General features: G+C 36.6%; 2 protein-coding genes, 1 non-coding gene and 1 pseudogene across 3 annotated transcripts; 2 read left to right on the plus strand and 2 right to left on the minus strand.

Moving 5' to 3' along the window:
* Positions 1–5712: 5712 nt before the first annotated feature.
* LOC140828921 (uncharacterized protein At5g41620-like) lies at positions 5713–8515 on the plus strand. The gene is made up of 3 exons (XM_073191800.1): positions 5713–5753; positions 5978–6072; positions 7122–8515. Exon 3 carries the CDS (start codon positions 7265–7267, stop codon positions 8339–8341), a length of 1077 nt encoding a protein of 358 aa, XP_073047901.1. The 5' UTR covers positions 5713–5753; positions 5978–6072; positions 7122–7264; the 3' UTR covers positions 8342–8515.
* Positions 8516–8970: 455 nt separating this feature from the next.
* On the minus strand, positions 8971–12815 carry LOC140828922 (NEP1-interacting protein 1-like). Its single transcript, XM_073191802.1, has 5 exons — positions 12507–12815; positions 12040–12191; positions 10004–10087; positions 9708–9872; positions 8971–9335 (listed from the first exon to the last, which is right to left on the minus strand). Exons 1-5 carry the CDS (start codon positions 12652–12654, stop codon positions 9213–9215), a joined length of 672 nt encoding a protein of 223 aa, XP_073047903.1. The 5' UTR covers positions 12655–12815; the 3' UTR covers positions 8971–9212.
* A 5643-nt stretch (positions 12816–18458) lies between these two features.
* Positions 18459–20199, plus strand: LOC140828923 (autophagy-related protein 8C-like; annotated as a pseudogene).
* An 848-nt stretch (positions 20200–21047) lies between these two features.
* Positions 21048–21120, minus strand: TRNAF-GAA (transfer RNA phenylalanine (anticodon GAA)). Its single transcript has one exon. It is a non-coding gene; the product is annotated as a tRNA-Phe (tRNA).
* Positions 21121–21615: the final 495 nt, after the last annotated feature.

A 21615-nucleotide genomic window follows, 5' to 3' on the forward strand; every position in this document is an offset into this window, starting at 1 on the left:
TCAATTCAAGATCATGAATGGGGTATCGAACTTCATGTGGCTTCAATTGTCTCGAGGCGTATGCGATCACATGACCTCGCTGCATAAGAACACATCCCAAACCTCTATGAGAAGCATCACAATATACAACAAAATCACCTGTACCTGAAGGTATCGTCAATACTGGAGCACTGGTCAGCCTTTTCTTCAATTCAACAAAGCTAGACTCACACTCCTCTGACCAAACAAATGGTGCATTCTTTTGTGTTAATTGAGTTATTGGTTTTGCAATACTGGAGAAATCTTTGATAAATCTTCTGTAGTATCCGGCTAAGCCCATGAAACTGCGTATTTCTGGTACAGAAGTCGGTCTCGACCAACTAATCACAGCTTCCACTTTACTCGGATCAACAGAAATACCATCTCCAGAAATGATATGTCCTAAGAAGACAACTCTATTCAACCAAAACTCACACTTTGACAATTTAGCATACAGTCGCTCGTTCCTCAACGTCTGCAAAACAATTCTGAGATGCTCTGCATGCTCATTTCTGTTCTTCGAATACACCAAAATGTCATCAATGAAGACAATCACAAATTCATCTAGATATCTCTGAAACACTTGGTTCATCAAGCCCATAAATACCGCAGGAGCATTTGTTAAACCAAAAGGCATGACAATAAATTCGTAATGTCCATACCTGGTTCGAAACGCTGTCTTTGGTATGTCTATATCTCGAACTCTGAGCTGATGATAACCAGAACGTAAATCAATCTTAGAATAGACCGAGGATCCCTGCAACTGATCAAATAGGTCATCGATCCTAGGCAAAGGATATTTATTCTTGATCGTTGCCTTGTTCAACTGCCGGTAATCGATACACAACCGCATCGACCCATCTTTCTTTCGCACGAACAGCACCGGAGCGCCCCAAGGAGATACACTAGGTCTGATATATCCCTTGGCTAGAAGATCTTCTAATTGTGCTTTCAATTCTTTGAGTTCGATGGGTGCCATCCTATATGGAGCTCTCGAAATAGGTACGGTACCTGGCGCAAGTTCAATGCTGAAATCTACCTCACGAACCGGAGGTAATCCTGGGATCTCATCTGGAAAAATATCTGGAAATTCCCGTACTACTGGCAGATCTGCCAATGCCGGGCTCGACTTCTGCATATCTACAGCATAAACAAAGACCATCCGCTCCTTTCTGTAACAGTCTGTTCATAGTAAGAGCCGAAATCAAGGGAATCCGAGATCTGGAACCCTTCCCGTAGAATTTCCACTCGTCTGTCATCTCGGGTCTGAATCTGACAATCTTGTGGAAACAATCCACGGTGGCTCTGTACTTCGTTAGCATGTCAATACCGACTATACAATCAAAATCAGCTAGACCCAACACTATACAATCTAGGTCAATCTCATGCCCCTCAAACTGTAGAATGCAATGTCTAACCGTAGTTACAGATATTAATCCACTTCCCAACGGAGAATTAATAGACACAACGTCTAACAAAGACTCAACAGGCAATGAATGCAACAATGCAAATCGTTCTGAGATGAATGTATGCGATGCACCTGTATCTATCAAGATATAAGCAGGATAACCATAAAGGAGACAGTTACCTGCTATAACATCATCTGGTGCATCTTGTGCTTGCTCCTCTGTCAACGCAAACACTTGGGCCTGTTGCCTCGGAGGTTGAGTCACAGTCTGACTACCTCGGCCTCTGGGTGGAGTCGGTGCTGGTGGAGGCTGAAAAGAGTGAACCGACGATGCCTGCCGCTCAAACTGAGGTACTGAACCGGATGCTCTTCCACTCTGGCCTTGCTGTACACCTCTCTGTGGACAGACTTTGGCAAAATGCCCCGGTTGCCTACAAATGTTGCATCGGCCTGTAACTCCTTGGCACTGTTCAGTCGCATGCCTACCTCCACAATTATTGCAATATACACCTGAAGTCCTTGAACTTTGATCAAAACCAGTCTGTCTTGATCCGCTGGAGCTGGATGAACTGCTCCCAGGTCGCTTAAACTGCTTCCCCTTCGCCTTCAACTGTTCTTTGCGTCCACTACCACTACCACCACTTTCGAATCGAGGAGGAGGAACTTGGGATGGAGGTAGTGGCGGTCTCGGACTCGGTGCAACATACGGAGCACTCCGTTGTCTAAGCAATCCTGCTTCAGCTCCTTTGGCACGATTCAATGCATCCGAGAAGTTATCGGGTCTCCCAGTATTGACCAACGTAAAGATATCTGGATTCAGGCCATTTATAAACTGATCCGCCATGGCCTCGTCATTTCCTGAAACATGGGGTGCAAAACGAAGCAAAGAAGAGAATTTAGCAACGTACTCCTCAATGTTCAATGGCCCTTGCCTCAGGTTTGCGAATTCAGCGCCTTTATCTTTACGGTAGGATACAGGGAAGAATCGCTGATAAAACTCGGTCTTGAATACCTTCCAAGAAATTTCGGTACCCCGCTGCTCTAAAGCTCTCCTAATGTTCAACCACCAATTCTTTGCTATATCTTGCAATTGATGGCCAATTAGCTTGATCCTCTTCTCATCACTGTACTCCAACGAGTCGAATAGCATCTCAATATCTTCAAGCCAACTTTCGCACTCGATGGCATTCTCGGTACCTTTTAAAGTGGGAGGTCGAAAGGATTGGAATCGCTTCAGCAACGTCTCCATAGGGGTCGCCGTAACATCCATAGGATCTCCGGATGTACTCCCCTGCTCTGGCGCTGCTGGTCGTAGAGGTACGGCTGCTCTTCTAGGAGGCATATCTAATAATCCAACTGATTAGTAAACAAGATATACAACTGTCTCAGCCATCATCTAGTCAGTTACCTCTGATCTAGAATCGGTTCTGATTCAGTCAATCACATGCTGAAATTAATCAAATACCAAACAACATGTAATAAGAAAGCAATAATCATGCTAGCACATCATCAAGCAAGGAAGAAGACTCGATCTACCCCGCTCATTCTATCCTATCTTAGTCTAAAGGAACTATCCGCTCTGATACCACCTGTTGTGGGGACCCGGGCTCTAAATCTTTTTCTTGGGATTAAATGGATTGTTATTCTAAAATGTGGGTCAATTTTTCGCTTTTATATTTAAATCAAAATGTAACTAGACAAGCACAAGTTCTTTATTTAATTTACAACATACAAACATAAAATCTATGTCCTGTTCCGTATGTCCTCAACTAACCAGTAATAAAATACAGTACATAACAAAAGATAACTACTGGTCCGTCTGCTAGGCCCGAGATCTCCACGCTAACACGATCATCTCTGTCTCGACCCAAATCCTGCCCCACCTGTTGTTATGCACACATACAGACATAACAACAGCCGGAAAACCGGTGAGAACACATCCCAGTATAAACATGTGAACATGCATATAAATACTATAAAACATGAAACATGCTGATATGAATGTCATTCATATAAAATCATGAAATGCGAGCCTAATCATGTCTAGATGCGACTCGACTAAAACTCTAGGGATCCCGGTGTGAATAAGACGATCTATCACCTACCCTCCCAATCGGGGTGACGGTACGTCTTATTCCTAGACTTCGGCCTGATCTGTATCCACGTCTACAAAGGGGCGGTGATCTTCCCCTAAGCTGGGATAGAACCGAACATCTAGAAGTCTGCCTGATCTCCAGACTGTCCTATCTTAATGCATGAATACAAAATCTGTAAACAAGCATAATCATCTAATGCAATGTAACATGATCTGTAAACAAAGCATAATAAGAATTGAATACAAGTTCTAATAAACATCTAATGCAATGTAACATGATCTGTAAACAAAGCATAGCGAGATTTGCATACAAGATCTATAAACAATTCTATAATAATAATACCTATATCAAGATATAAACAATAAAACTCGTATGTGGTTTTGGTTGGGAAACTCAAATGTGATCACATTTGAGTCGTGATTCCCCAAAACAAAACATGTATTATACCTTTCGTCGTAGAATTGCTGTTACAGTCGTGAAGATGAATCTGCAATAGAATGTCTAACACTTTCTAGGAAATGTTTCTTTAACACTTACTAATCAAATGAAATCTCGCGCCTCTATTTATAGACAATGATCGGAAGATCCGATCCACTTCGGACGCTCCGATCTGACACACTTCGGACGCTCCGAACTCACTTCGGACGTTCCGAATCCTGCATGTCTTCCACGTCTCTAGCCAACTGTCTCGGATGATCCGAACTACGATCGGTCGATCCGAACTCTGCATGCCATCCATGTGTCCAGCCACCTGGCTCGGACGCTCCGAACGCCGAACGGACGATCCGAACGCATCGGACGATCCGATCCTGGTTCGGTCCTTCCGGTCTCACCGAAATATAAATAATCCAACATTCTCGATATCGGTCAATCTAATCTCAATAGATATCATTTCTTATTTCTTATGGTTATGTACAATCTTCACAACATATCTATGAATTCGTACATGTCAATCATTGCTCTGGGCATTACATAAATCCTGTGGGACAGTGCCCCATATGTAGGATCGAACGATCCCATATCTTAGGGAATTGATGGCAATTGCAATATATATGTGATTATCCCGTATCTTAGGGAATTGATGGCAATTGCAATATATATGTGATTAATCAAATAGAAACTAACTTGTTTTCTAAAATTATTGCAAAATTACCAATATACTTTCCCACATTTTTAGATTTCTAGAAAATTTATTAGATTTCTGGAATTAAAAATCAAAATTGAGTATGGAATCTTGCCTGATGAGAAATGGGCAGATTGGAGAAGATGGATGAAACAGCTGCTTTCACATTAGCATACCAAAAGTAATTTTTGTAACCACCCTCTTGATTTATAAATAACAAGAGATATACTTATATATAATATTTGAATCATAATAGAGATAAAATAGTGTATTGATTTAATTTTAAAATCTCAAAAATACAACTCTTTCTTCTTCTTTTTTTACCTCCCTATTTTTTTAATGAGATAATAAATTTTACGTAAAAAAATTAAAACATATTAAAAATAAAAATAAAAAAATATTTATTTAACAATTTCATTTATTTTTGAAAGTAAGATATTTAGAGACCGGAACTTATAACTCAATGATCTCACCATCTTCAGATTAGTCGGTTCTTCGAATTCGATTTCTGTGTGTTGTAATAAAAAAAAAAGGTAATTAGAGAATATGTATTATAGTAATGTAATAAATTCCATTTACATCGTATATTTCGTTGGAGACAATAACATCAAGTCTAGTCTACACTGAAAATCCAAGCTCCCGACTCTACCCCATCGCCTGGGAAGGTGTAATGGCGGAGGAAAAGCAGCTAAAACAATGAAGATAACCTTCGATGAAGCCAGCGGCCGCGAAATGCAGTTTCCCAGAGTTTCACTGGACTCACCACATCCATCTGATCTCTCCCACGAGTCCACTTCTACTCGCAAGTGCCCCCGACGGAGAATCAAGAACTCCGGCGTCGGTGTGTTTTTGAAAAGGGGAGTCAGCACCCCGTCTGCTAAACAGGCCAGCCACCCAGAAACCCCTATGGGAAGATGGAAGTTTGATGCAATTGATGACGAGAATAATTCGGTGGTGGAGGATAAATCGTCTCTAGATGCTGGCCCGAGAAGTTTCCAGAATGTTGGGGCCGCCGTGTCGGCGAGTGAACTAGCCGCGGGACTTTGGAGGCTGCATTTGCTGGAGTTTCCGAGTCATGGTGGCCACAATCTGAGAGTTCAGGTATTCGGTTTTAGGAGTTTCTTTACTCCAATTCATTCATAAGTTCTGATTTAAGAGTCTAAAAAATTCGACTTTTTAACTTCTTATTTTCGCATTTGAATTTGGGTTTCAGTTGATTTTCTTGAACTGTCCCTGCAATATATTCGTACATGTTGAAAGACCTATCTACATGAGTTTGTATTGATGAAAATGGGAGATTTTTAATAGCATCGCTTCTACCTGCAGCAAAAGGTGGCGGTGTCCATCACGTGGAAGCAGTGGTCCTCGTCCTCGCAGCAAGGATTTGGTACGCAGTCAGCACTCGTGTTCTGGTTCTGCTCTTAGAAGGTCCGTCCTAATCCCATTCTTATCAGATGCTTGCTTTTTGCCCAGGGGTGCACCGGTCCTCACATTAAAACAACAGAAAGACATATAAGAAATTATTCATAATGTCTCTTTTGAATTAAAACACAAACGTTACATCATACCTTGTTGTTAGATTCCCTTTCCATTGGTTCTAAGTCGTAAGGGGTGAGTATTTTGGGAAATACTCAGAAAGTGGGGGGGATTTGAATACCACAAAACATTTTATAACAATTTCGAATCATAACATAGCATGCTTTTCATAATCGTAACATCATAATCATATCATAACAACACTGTGATTTTTCACCTTTCATGGTTTACTGATATCAGTCCCTAAGTTTTGATCCTCTAAGGGGGCGAGGCCGTAAAACAGTTCTATCTCACTGTTAAGGGCCATATGTTGGAATTCCACCCATTTTCAGGGAATCCTCACAGTGTCAAACAAAAACGTACCAACTTTCATAAAAACGTATAGACAAAACGACGGTACTCGACCGTATTTTTAAAACCAAAAAACGAAAAACTTCATTTGCATAAAACCAAAATTTAAAACAACCCACTTACCTTAAATTTTTGAGAAAAACGTGAAAAACTAGAGTTCTTGCACTGGAATTTCGAAATTCCTACTTCTCTGGCTGGACGGCGGCAGCGCTTCGAGAAGATCTAGAGAAAGATCATGGGTTTATAAGATGTAATGATATCTCCATTGGTATGAGGCCTTTGGGTGGTTCCAAAAGCAAAACCACGAGTGGTAAAAAAACCCAAAGTGGACAATTCATACATGTGTGGAGAATATCCGGATGTCCATTGGTCCTCACAGTTTCGTTTATTCTAATTTGTGTTTTTCATAGTCTTGTATTTGTTTCAACTATAGCTTCAATAAAGATAGATATGGAAATGTTTTTAGGATCCATCATCCAGTTTTGATTATAGTCTACATGAGTTGCAATGCAAGATTCATTGTGTACTGCCTTAATGCTTTGAGAGAACTTGTCTTCTGTTTTTATGAATTTAGAAATATGGTTCTAGCAGTTTGGCACGTCGTCTCAATTTCCCAACTCTCCGACCGAGGGAGTAACAAAGTGGAATCCTGTTAGTTTGAAAAGTTCCAAAGAGTCGAAGCAGGTATATGGCCAACCAAAGCGCATTGAACAATGGGAAACTTCTGGATCGATGATATCTGCCCTTGAGAGAGAACTTGAGCATGCTAGAGCCAGAATCAGCGAGCGCGAAACTGAGCGTCGATATTCTAAAAAGAAACTCGAGCAGTTCATGCTGAAACTCAGTGAGGAAAAGGCTGCTTGGCGGAGTAGAGAACACGAAAAAATCCGTGCAATTTTACTTGATATGAAGGTTGAATTAAGCAATGAAAAGAAAACCAGGCAGCGGCTTGAGATGGTCAATTCCAAGTTGGTAAATCAGTTATCTGAAGCTAAGTTATCTGCAAAGCGCTATATGCAAGAAAGTGAAAAGGAGAGGAAGGCGAGGGAACTGATCGAGGAGGTCTGTGATGAGCTTGCTAGAGAAATAGGAGATGATAGGGATGAAGTGGAAGCAGCAAAGAGAGAATCGATGAAAGTTCAAGAGGATGTGGAAGAAGAGATAAAGATGTTGCAGATATCTGAGGTTTGGCGTGAGGAACGAGTGCAAATGAAGTTGGTCGATGCAAAGGTTATGGTCGAAGAGAAGTACGCACAAATGAACAAGCTAGTAGCCGATCTTCAGACCCTTCTGAATTTGAGAAGTACAATATCTGATATGGGGGAAATAAAAAAAGCAGGATTGCTCTTCCAGGCTGCTGGCTCTGTCAAGATACAAGATGTCAAGGAATTAAGGTACGAGCCCCCAAGTTCAGATGAGATCTTCTCTGTCTTTGAAGATAATTTTGGAAAATCCAAAAAGATGGAGGCTGAGCCATGTCTTGGATACGGTCCTTGCCATGACTCCCAGATTCACACAGTGAGTCCTGGAGTGGGAATTCTTGTTAAAGATTATGCTCGCGCACTTTCCAACGTGTTTATGAGTCAAAGTGGTGAGCTAGAAGAAGATACCAATGAGTGGGAAACTGCGAGCCATGTTGAGGATCAGGGCTCAAGTAATTCCCCCGATGGAAGTGATCCTTCTGTCGACAGGCATTTTCAAGCCAGAAATATTTCAAGAAGCGGAGCGGAGACACCAATCATGGACTTCGGTGAAGTTGCTCGGGTGCCAACACGAAATTCGAAAAAGGCCTCGAAAGAAAATTGGTAAAGAATTTGAAAACTAAGTTGGTCATCCTTCACATAATTAATATATCCCTTCACACCTGACACTACCTTAGAATTTGAATGTACGATTGATTCGAGCATACAAGATACTAGTGTTACAAGGTGTTCAACAAGACAAATTTCTAATTTTTGAGGCACGGATACGTGAAGTGTTCTAGATGGTGTCCCTTCACTGTTTTAAATTGAAAAACCTTTTCTTTGGATTTGTACAACATTTGAAATGATAAAATCGATGTTTTGCGTGTGTGTCATTTCAGATGAAACATACAAACTCATCACATCTCACGGATCACTTTGTTAAATATTACTTTTTCATTCCAAATAGAGATCGAATTAAACCGTGATATCGTCTAATGAAACCTATTCATGGATAGGTTGTCACCCTCTCGTCTCAAACATTATTGCATGATAATAAAGCTATGACTTAGCCACAAATTTTGTGGTTGCAATATGCATATTGACTAATAGTGTTTATTCAGAATCATATGGATATAAATCGAGAGTTGATTTTTTTAATTAAATGAAAGTTCATTTTGAAAAGTAAATAAATTAGGCATCGATCTGCACAGAAACTTGACTTTTGAGTAAAAGAAATCTATAGCTTAAAAGGTCGAAAGCCAAAATCATTTTTCCCTAAATACAGCTCGTTTGCTTATAGAAGAGAAAGAGAGAGACCCTTTTCTCCATAGACAAGAAAAGACAAATAGTAAAGATACTATCAACAAAATCCACGATACAACCCATGTCAAAATAGTTGTGAGTACAACAGTTGCACCATATGTATCTATTTGCTGCTCTCATAATTTTTTCTTTAAGCTGGAAAATTTTCAAACTATCTCATCCAACATATTCCATCAGACGTCTTTTCTGCATATCGGACAACTCCCTTGCCGAGTAAGCCATTCATCTATGCAATGAGGGTGGAAGAAATGCCTACAGCTTGGCAGAACTTTTGCATATTCCCCATCCTTCAAATCCTAGAATGAGATACGAGAAATGATATTCTCGAACAGTATATAAGACAATGTATTGACGAAGCAGTTCATTTTTTTAACATCATCATGCATGGGGCGTTATACGGTTCTTGGTTATTGAATATTGAGGCTGACGACTATTGTTAGCCTTAAAAAACCTACGACAGAGTTTGAACATGAAGGAGAAGTACTAAGCTCAAGTTGAAACTTAACTTTATGTTTATCTTACTACTTTATCCTTCTTAAGTTCTGTCAAATGAATATTGTTGTAAATAAACCAAAACCAAGTGGAGCATTTATTTGATTATATTTCAGTTGATATTTTTTTTTAACTTTGCTCATGGTGGACGAGACTCAATTCAATAGACAGCTAACCTGTAAGCAAATTGCACAACTAGTCTCTGAAAAAGACGTAGTCATCTCTATGGCATAGAATTTGTAGATCGGTAACTTCTTGATTGTATCTTGAGCCAAACCTCTTATTGTATTGACCTCAAAAATGTCTGATATTTCTCTCAGACCGGTCTCCATGGTACTAATCTGAAACAAAGAAGGTTTCATATTAATTATTGTACAAGTTGTTAGTTTGGCATTGAGCTTACAAACAAAAAAAATGAAAGAAAAAATCACTTTGACAGGTGAGAGATGTAGCATATCAAATAATCACTTGCCTGCCATTGATAAGCTTTTAGCACAGCAGGACTCACCCATTCCATAAATATCTTCCCGTTTACCAGACTACTTATAAATGCAACCTGAAACACAAGTTTTGAGTTAAAACCAATTGCCTCCATTCGTTGTCCTCAATTCATCAATAGGAAATGATCACTTTGCATTTGACAATTAAGAAACTGAATCTTAAATGGGTTCAGGAAGGAATAAAGCATCCTTTTGTGTCAGTATCTTGTGCATGGTAACGAAGTAAAACATCCTTTTTGGTCAGTCTTGTGCATGGTAACGAAGTGCCAGATTTCGAATTTGCATGCTAATTCAAGTATATGTGCCCGTTGTCACAAGTGACACCGATGTGCTCTAGCATTGAATTCAGGTGCCAAATTATGGAAGTCTCACCATCAGCCATGACTTCAAGTGATAACATAAGTGAGCATGACCTTGTAAACCCCCCAAAAAAATTATTTCTAGCAGATATTGAGACAACATAAAACTTGCCCTTACACCAATAGACCCTCATAGTAGAAAGCAATTCAAGTTTTAAGCATGAAAGCGGCTTATTGGCACCATTTCCTCCATTGCGTTTGGAATGAGATTGTTTTAAAGCTAGGGGGAGACACAACCAACATATTAATAAAAGTGATGGAAAGGAAAACCTCAAAGACAGAGTGAGAGATAAAGACAGCACAGAAATTGTACAACAATAGATTGTTTACAATAAAAGAGAATATGTTGATACCAGACTTCAATCTATCTAAACTTAAAATCAGGAAGCTCAAGCATATAGCACAAAGGAGCTTGTCTAATGAAGGTTGGATTAGAATCGGCCACCAAAATGTAAGATGAGATAGAAGTTGAACAATGTTAGACGATAAATTTGCAATCAAAATTTCCTTCTCCAGAAATGTGATAGACTTTTACTTCATATTGTGACAAAGTAGTTGAATTTTCCTTAAGATCTACAGAAGATTCCTTTCCCCACAATCCATTTTATGAATTAATCGCGGCTTTAGCATCCACTTCCAACCAAATTTTATGATACCTTTATCTCGATAAAGATTTAAGGCCTCTCCATATTGCATTTAGCTCTGCTTCCATATTGGTGGCCCAGTCTAAGCGCTCTTTATATGAAAAAAAATCAATTTATTGACATTGTTCTAAGAATTCCACTGTCCTCCCCTTCAACCGGGTTCCTTCTGCTACACCCATCCATTCAATTTTAGCCATCCAATCTTGGGCATTTTCCCCAAGAGTGACCACATTCTTTGTAGGTTTTGATAACATGAATTTTCAATCCTCTGGCTAAAAACCAATCACCACTCAGCTGCATAAATTTCAATAATCCTACTTCTTTTAGGATAATAAGATATTTTTCCACATTCCAAATAACATTATTTTCTTGGAATTCCATATCCTTATGTTTCTGATTATTCCTCTCGTTCCAAATAAACCAACATATAAGAGTAGGGAGCACTGAACGTTCATGATCTTGAAGCGCCAACTATGAGGAGAATTTATGATACTAAAATTTGCTTTTGACAGAAGTTGAAGAGGGGGTCGGAATTTCTATCAATTCAGTAAATAATGCCAGAGTTTCTTCGAATGCTCATTATTAGGAAAAGATGATCTAGACTTTCTATAGATTGAGAATATTGGTATAGGGAAAAGTGTCATGTATTGTGACACAGCTTGTGGAGTTGGCTTGATCTTCAAACTTTTCAGTCAACCAAATGTGCCAAAAGTCTTTCAAATTAAGCAATCTGTCTCTGAAACTTAGCAATATTAGGAATTTCAGTCATCTATATCAACCACACAAATACATCTTTTTAATGAGAAATATTACTTCTTCCTCCAATTCAAATTTTACAATAAGAAACTACGGCATTGCACCCGACAGTCACGTTACTCTCACTGTCTCACATGAAAGAAATTTCAGCCTTTGTGATTATATAATTTTTAACACAGCCCGTCGATTAAAATACTGCATCAGCCACTGCTTATGCATTAGTCACAGCAACAAGCACATAAGTATTACCTTGGAAAATGGCTCTCCATTGAGTATAATTTCCATCAACTGAACGCCAGTAAAGGCACCTGTCACTGCTCCAACACCCACTCCACGTAAGAAACCAGTTTCAGTAGTCTGGCCTTTGAGTGCTCCACTGATTGAACCTACACTGGCTCCGCCTAAACAAAATCAAAATAAAAATAGTGACAAAAAAAAAGAACACCGGTAACACAGTTCATGGAAAATTCAGCTGATCCGAAGTAGCATTTTGAAACAAATAGCCCAGAAAGTGGGAAAAAATTAATTCTGAAACGATGACAAGGCAAAAAACATTCATCAAGCATATGGTGTGAATATTGAAACTCATGAAGCTAAGCCATTTCTATCCAGGACACGAAGTAGAAATCACAACCTTACTCTCGAGTGTGTTTACCAGCAAAATCCGCAGGTGAAAACTAATAATACACTCTAAATTTGGCACCAAAGGAACGTACCCAAAGCACAAATGCAAGTAAGCATCGCCACAGCAAAGTTCTTCACCAGTACAAAGACCAGCCCAGATGCGTAACCACGCAGCTCAGCCGCAACCCACCACAGAATGCGAGAAAACCAACGTCTCACCGCCGAAAAACTGATCGACATGCTTGCAGAAACTTAAGTGACCTCTTGTCTATGTAAGTGGAAATGTAGGTGCAAAATATCGACAAGCAAGTGACTTGTAAATCTGTAAGAAATCTTGAGAAGTCGTAGGAAAAGTGTCAGCTTTTATAGAAGGTAGAGGAGCGGAGGAGCAAGATAGATGAGCATTTAAGGAGTGTGGGAGTTGGGGGCGTGCTGATTCGATTGAAATATAAGTTCGAATTTGACTTCAATTAATATTTTTCGAGTCTCAAAATATTCGAACATGTTTTCAAATTATTATTCGAAAATAATTACTCGAAAAAACTAAAATTTTATTTATTTAATATATATTTATATTATATTAATAAAATATCAAATATTATTAGCTAATCACAGAATATCGAACAAAATAATTTAAGTTCAAAATTGACTTGAAAAAAGTTCGATTACGTTAAAATAGCCGAATTCGATGAATACAAATAAAAAACGGAGAAACCAATTCCATTCATTTACACATCCGATATGGGACCAGGTTCAATCGACATGGGGTGCAAACTTTTTTCTTCATCATTTATGGCTTATACCCCACCCCCGACCCATTTTGGGGTCTCCTTGTCCTTCACTATCATTTACTTTGTGATAGAATCTATTAAATTTGGACCAAACTGGTTGAGTATTAATCGAATTGAGTCGAATATGATACAAAAAAATTAAGTTTCAAATTGACTTGAAAAACTTAAATTTTTTGTTTGAGTTTGATTCTAATTAGAACTTAGATTCATGTTTGACATGAAAAAAATCGAATATATTTGTGATCTATTTGAATTATTGCTCGAAAATAAATTCTCGTAAATATTCGAAATCTATTTATTTAATTTATATTTAATTATGTCTTTTAAATTATATAAAAATGATTAATAACGCATTTTATGATTCGAATGGGAAAAAAAATTGTTGATAAATATTTAGGTAATAATATACATATATAAGTAAGCACGAATTATTGTTGTCACCCTACATGATACAAGGGACGTAAATCTCTCCCAATTGTGGAATATGTCAATGTATGTATAAAAAAACCGATAAAAATTCAATAATTTACAAACGTATTGAACTTGTGGGAAAAAATGTGTTTTATAATTCATGTAAAATATTTTGAAAAAGATAAATCACTAGAGTAGTTCTTTTGTTATACGGTCTCACGAATCTTTATTGTGAAACGGGTCAACCCTACCGATATTCACTATAAAAAGTAATACTCTTAGCATAAAAATCAATATTTTTTCATGGATGACCAAAATAAGAGATTCGTCTAACAAAATACGACCCGTGAAACCGTCTAACATAAGTTTTTACCAAATTACTAAGGATGTTTTTGGATTTATAAATTTCAAATCCATTACATTGAAATGATTTTTTGTTATTTATATAAGCGAGATCATAAATTCAAAATTCATCATTACGTGGATATTTACAAAATATTTCACATTAATTATGATGTATTTCAAGTTCGTCAATTGATAATGTCATTTGAAATCCATTTTAATTTATATTACTAATGTGTAAATAAATACAATGTTAATATATTGTTTCATTGTAAATAACAGAACTATAATTGAAACTAGTTGATTTTAAATTCACCTTCCCAAGTGCACCATGAGGCTGCGTTTCGATCGAATGGTTTAAATTCAAGGAAGTATTTGATGGAAAAATTTGAAATAAGTTAATGTTATGATGGAACTGAAATTCAATTTAATGACTCAAAAAATAACTATTTTATATCAAAAATTCATTGTTAAGAGTATTTGTCTAAACAAAACAGTGAATTTGTTACGATGAATTTGAAATCACAAAATTTTTGTGAACGATAGCACAATTCAATTTTGTGATGCAACGCTTATTCAGGTCGTCCATGAAAAATATTGTTTTTATGCAAAAAAAAAAAAAAACATTACTTATTATTGTAAATATGAAAAATGCAAAAAAAAAACATTATTTATTATTGTAAATATGAAAAATATCGACTCGTCTCATTAATAAAAATCCGTAAAATCATCTCATAAGAAATATATTAATTTAGAGTTTATCCATCCATACGTGACTTAAACTAATAAAAGTAAGATAAAATGATAACCAATAGAAGGACATGGAATTTAATAAAGGATGTAGGTAGTTCAGTGGGTATTAAAGGTTAACGGATAGCAGCGCCAAGGTCAGCTTTTCTTGGAGCATATATGAGTTGACTGAATGTGGCCAGCAGTGGTTAAAAGTTGGAATATGTGTCTAGTGATACTGTCTTATGAATTTTTATCTGTGAGATAAGTCAATTCTATCGATATTGATAATAAAAAATAATATCTTTTCATGGATGACCTCAAATACAAAATATATCTCACAAAATACGACTCATCAAATGATCTCACATAAGTTTTTGTCTAAAAATTGATGCCCATTTTTTTATATTTCCAAGAATTGTACTTGACAATTTATTTTCATCTCGTGCTTTCAGTTGTAATTTCATTTACTCCAACAAAATCTTTTAGGTTTATTTAATTTTTATTTCTACATTTTACCGGCCATAATTACAACCTTTTAAGTTTATTTATTTTTTATTACCGGCCATAATAACAACTTTTTAAGTTTATTTATGTTTTATTACCGGCCATAATTACATATGTAGCTACTTTGCAGATATTCATAGGATCTGGAGCTGAAAGCAATGACTGCACATGAGCTTATGGTAAAATTATTATTATTTATTATATTATTAAATTTGAACATATTATTAAATCTGAACATCTTATTATAACAAATTTTAGTATGTCAATGTGACATCAAAGTTTAGTTACAGTTTTACTTTTCATAATATTTGTAGTTTAACTTTGCTGGTATGTGTTTATTAATATATTTTGTATGTCTCACTATCTTTTTCGATTTTTTTTTTACAAAAAAAAATTTATCAAACACAAAAAATATTTAATACGACACTCATCGCGTGTCACGATAGTAATAATAGTTATTAAATAAATGTTTGGTATTCAGATTTCAGCCAATATATAATTTGAAAACCTATCTAATCAAGCACTAACTAATGTTTTTCTAATAATTTTATTCAACCGTCTTTATTTTTTAAAAAAAACTTATGTATATTTAAGTTTTAACCATCTGTTTTTTATTTCAGAAATTTGAATTCGATGTTCTCTGATTGCTGCTCAAGCATGTGCACGTGGATATCCACATAGTTGAAACCTCCCATATCTTCATTCTTTTTTTTGCTAAATAAACAGCATTTTGTCCATTTGGATTCTGAATCTAGTGCTCCTTCATTCCACAAAAGAAAACAGCACAATTTCTGCTCCTTTGTTCGTTAACAATGTTAGGACAAATCTCACCCTCGTATTTCTCTATCCCCTCCCTCATCACCTGATTTATTGTCATTAATTTGATTCTAATCCATTCGAACATTTATGGGCATATCTCTTGGCTCCAAAATATAGCTATTAAAAGATTCAGTCATGTTATTAACAATAACATGAGAATATGAAGAAACAAGGAAATCAGACATGGCCCAATGAGCAGGTGGGATTTTTTTTAACAATTCAGCTGCAGTTTCATAATCTGGAGAAGTCTTTCTATCAGCTGCTTATATCTTTTCATCCGCATAGCAAACACATTTTTGTTTGTTGTGCTTGCTACTGCTCCCCAACATTCCTTTCAATTCTACACAAGCATGCTTCCTTGCAAAATTTTGGTACAAATGATGTACACAAAATCTATGTTCACACTCTGGTGCAAGCTCATTAAGCGCCTCTAACAGTGTCTTTTGTTGGTCACTGATGAATGTCCATCTCTTGTATCCAATGTCCTCTAACAACTCACTAATGAACCATTTCCAATTATCAAAACTCTCCACTTGCATCACTGCCATTGAGATTGAGAAAATATTCTCATTTCCATATTTGTCAGTTGTCCTCCGAAATTTGTTTTTCAAGGAATATCTATCAAGACCTATAATTGGTCGACAACCAGCTAAAAACCCAGACTTCAATGCCTGAAGACTAAAATATATTCTCTGAAATGTAGGCACAGAAAATGAATGACCCCTTTTCACTAAAATCTTGCTACATGGGTTATATTTCTTAACAGTCTCACAAAAATCTCGAAGTTTAAGATATTGATTCTTAAACTTTCCTTCAAGTTTTTCTAGAGCAGTTTTCGTGGCCCTGTATGATTTATATTTGCTCACCTCTACATTACATTTTCTTCTGATAAGTCCTTCAAGCTTATCCACTGGAATTGTAGGATTTCTGCACACAATCATTTCAATCATTTTAGACAAATATTTATAGGTTGTCAACTTGTTTATACTGGCCCTAACACATGTATGTTTTTCAGTAAGAGTTTTTATCTGAAACGTTGGTTCTCCCATTACCAAACTGACATCTAATCTACATTCACACCCTGCCTTGCACGTTACAGTAACCTTACTTTTCTCATTCTTTCTAAATATCAGCTTTACTCCGGATCTTGTCGTCCAATCAGCAAGAACACTTCTAAATTACATGCAAATCTTTGAGTTCATACCCATTACCAGTTCAAAACTTTTCATGTTCATTCTCTCAGAGAAAACATGATGTTTTGGACAAGAATCATCATCATCAGAACTTGCCAAACTAATTATTTCATCCTTTAACTCAATGTCCCTATACCAACACTCTGTGGTCTCTTCATTATGTGGATCCGGTTGTCTTCTTCTATCATTTCCTGCATCAATCTCTGTAGAAGACTCTGAACCAACATCCTCATCAGATTGATGAAAGCTATCATCTAGTGAGTCTTCATCATCTCCAATTGAAACATCATCAAGTCCAATGTCATCATCTCCTACCGGGTCACTCCCAAATGACTCATTTGTCCACCCTTTCATTATCATCAGTTGCCTTCATTACTTGTGGCCCAGCCTTTGTATTATCACTCGGATTACATCCAATACCAATAATTGCATCTTCCAGTGGGGTGAAATTATTCTCTTGTAACCATAATGTTATAGCACTACAATTCCTAAAGCAATTACAAATCGTACGAATCTCCGCATCACCAACAATCTTCACTATTTCAGTAGTAAATGCATTTTTGGGCAAATGAAAGAAAAAATGCAAATTCATTTGTTGCCTTCCAGCTGTTTTTAACATATCAAACAATTCATCGATGCAAAACCTATGAAGATCAACATCTCAAATCACAAATTTCTTACTACTTCTATAGAAGAAGTGTGTCTCATGTGAGACCGTCTCACGGATATTAATCTGTGAGACGGGTCAACTCTACTCATATTCACAATAAAAAGTAATACTCTTGGCATAAAAAGTAATAATTTTTCATGAATGACCCAAATAAGAGATCTGTCTCACAAATACGACCCGTGAGACCGTCTCACATAAGTTTTTACCCTATAGAAGTTATTATGATGCTAATCAAAATTCTCAACATGCCACAACCCAATCCTAACTCTCGAATCCATCCATGATTTCTCTATACCGTCTCACACAAGTTTTTGTCCTATAGAAGTTATTATGGTGCTAATCAAAATTCTCAACATGCCACAACCCAATCCTAGCTATCGAATCCATCCATAATTTCTCTATATTGTAAAGGAAAAATATTGATTTACAACGAGGACCTACCATACCCAAGTGGCAAAAAAAAAAAATTCTCGACTCCAATGAGGGAAAAAAATTAAATTGAAACACAAATTTTATCGAAAAACAATAACTTGCTGATATAATCTAAGAAAAACTACCCAGCACAGGTCGTAATGAGCATTTCGTTAACATTGCGACGCGGAATGCACTCTACCAGTTCCGATGCTTAGTTTCGAGAAGCTTAGGGCAAAAGCTTACTCAGTTTGAGCTTGCTTTTGAAGGGGGCACTTTCAACAGGACAAAATTTTGTTTGGTATTCTACGCTGACTCGGTATATCACGGGTAGTATACGCAATTTTCCATCAAATAAATAGCCGAATTTAGGGCAAAGAACCAATCCCTAAATTCGCTTTCTTCTCTTTCTTCGACTCGCATCCGGGCAGATTTACGCTTCCACTGGACGCCATGGCCAAAAGCTCCTTCAAATTGGAACACCCCCTCGGTGATATCGATACTCTGTCTACTCCGATCTTTGGAAAATTCTATTTTGTCGCGTTGCGTTGTGATTTTGTCGTATCCATATAGCTAGCTAGGTTTTACCGATTATGGGCTGTTCGATTTCCTGTATGGTCGGACCTATATGGTTTTTATCGTTGATCTAGCACGTGTTGTCACACTGACTGCTGTTTTTACGTGTAATATGTTGCAGAGAGGCGACAGGCTGAGGCTTCTCGTATCAGGGAGAAATACCCTGACAGAATTCCGGTATGAATTGGACAATTTTCTGTGGAATTTGGGGATTTCCCGATCACGTGACCATAGACAAAATAAATTTGAGATTTCATATCTCATTTGTCACATAATTTAATTTTCGCCTCCAAATTCATGAACTTCCCTGTTTAAATATCTGGGTCCGGCCTTTCCGCTTGTGTCATTGCATTGTTTCTGTTGGTATTTTGGTGTAGGTTATTGTGGAGAAGGCTGAAAGAAGTGATATTCCGGACTATTGACAAGAAAAAGTCAGTTTCTTTCATCCGTTTTCTTCAACACTTTGTTCTTTAGGGTCTAGTTTGACTTATATTACTGTTAGAAATTTGATCTACTTTAGGAGATTCTTTTCTGTTTTAGTTTTTTTTCTTTCGGTTACAGAAGTTTGGCATGCATTGAGTCATGGGATTTTTAAAATTTTGGAAACTTAGTAGCTATAAATGTTTCTTTGCTAATGATGAACATGCCATAATCCCCTTTTATATCTTTATGTCTTGTTGGAGGAAGAAGGAAAACACCATTTTCACTGTTTCTCTCTACTTGGTGATGCACCTGGATGATTGCTTCTTTTTTTTAAAATTTTAACGATTTTTTATTGCAAAAACCACAGATATCTGGTTCCTGCTGATCTGACAGTGGGGCAGTTTGTCTATGTTATCCGTAAAAGAATTAAGCTCAGTGCTGAGGAAGCCATATTTGTGTTTGTCAAGAACATTCTTCCTCCCACTGGTAAGGAAAAACTTCGACAATGTCAAAGGTTTTTATGAACTTTAATTATAGATCATTGTTTGCCTTTTCTTGTTTTCACTTTTAATTAAATATATATTTTTTGTTATGCGATGTTGCAGCTTCCATGATGTCTGCAATTTATGAGGAAAACAAAGATGAGGATGGTTTCTTGTACATGACTTACAGCGGTGAGAATACGTTCGGATCGAGCTGAAATATGGAAATACATCCAGAGTTATGTGTATAGTCCAAGAAAAACTTGTATATTCTCTTTATCATCTATCTTGTGCCATTCGGCTCGTCCAAGTTCTTGTTATTATGATTTCTGCTAAGCTGAATTTGAACTTGGATTGAATTTCAGTTTCTTATTATGGTCACTTTTTAAACATACTTTTCAGTGCAAATCATATTCTCTTATTGAAGTAAATGGTAAGTGTAAGTTCTCCGTAAATGTGACCGCCGCAGGTAATGTATGTCTGAAGCTCAATGACAATAAATTGGCTCGAGTTTGCTCGAACATCCTACAATGCTTGAATTGAACCCGATGCTCAGTTGAGTGGCTTATTTGGAGCTCCACTTGTGAAGATACCAAGCATTTTAAAAATAAAATCGAGCTATTTGTCAGACTGTGGAAAATATATATGCCACTCAAAATCAGTGCAAGAATGTTCCAGAATTGATACAAAAACCAATTATTTTCTTCCTAATCTATTTTCGACGCTTTTGCTTATTCCATGGACATCTGAAGCAGCAGTAACACATAAATATAAAAAACTAGAGGAGGAACAAGTATGTTTTCATGGTATTTAATGTTTGATCAAGATAATACAAAATTTTGAAAAGGTAAAGGAAAACCAAACTAATTTTTTTTTTAAAAAAACACAAACTTCTATAAGATCATCTTAGACGAGTTTTCTATCCGAACAAACAAATGAAAGATTTTGCTTTGTATGCCCAAAATTTTTATTATTTTTCTTTTAAATATGAATCAGATCAACTCGTCTCATAGACATAAATCCATGATACTGACTGTCACACATATACTTGAGAAAATGACCTATTATCATGAATTTTAATATACTTGGATTTGGATATAAAAACCGTGTGTGTAAGTTGCAAAAGCGGGAAAAACCCATTAATAGAAAACTGTAGGCTCAAATGGGAAGTATAAAATCAGAAAAAGTACCTCGAAGCCCATATCTGTAAATACCAAAACGAACAAAGCCCATTAAGAAAAACCTATAGGCCCAAATCGTAAAAGAACTGAAAAGCATTTGCGGTGAACGTGGATCGAACACGTGACCTTCAGATCTTCAGTCTGACGCTCTCCCAACTGAGCTATCCCCGCTTGTGATAATTGGGGGTATAATTATAAATTATAATTAATATCAGGACATGAATGATGGACTCATTAGGAAAAGTTGAATACTCAAATTGTACGAATATATTTATAAAAATATTAGATTTCGAATTTTGTATGAATCAAAATATTGTATAAAATTTTAAGATTTTATTCCAAATCAATTTAATTAACTTTCTACGTAAAAAAAAATTCACTAAAGTAGATAGGCCAATTTAATTATTGTACAAATGAAAATACACTAGTTCGAATGAATCGCCACTCTTATGAAACTCGTAATATGTGCACCGCGCACTTGGTTCATTGCATAATTTTATTTTTAGAATAAAATCATCAAAATTAGATATTCATCAAATTCTTGTTTACAAATGAGGCGACAATGTCTACGATTTCGCAAGTTAGTTCGGTGAATCAATAGTTTCTTCGTATTGTTTCAGAAGCACTTTTTTTTCTTTATTTTTATTGTAGCACTTTGGACTTGGA

Source organism: Primulina eburnea, chromosome 4 (genome assembly GCF_022965805.1).
Source record: "Primulina eburnea isolate SZY01 chromosome 4, ASM2296580v1, whole genome shotgun sequence".
NCBI lineage: Eukaryota > Viridiplantae > Streptophyta > Magnoliopsida > Lamiales > Gesneriaceae > Primulina > Primulina eburnea.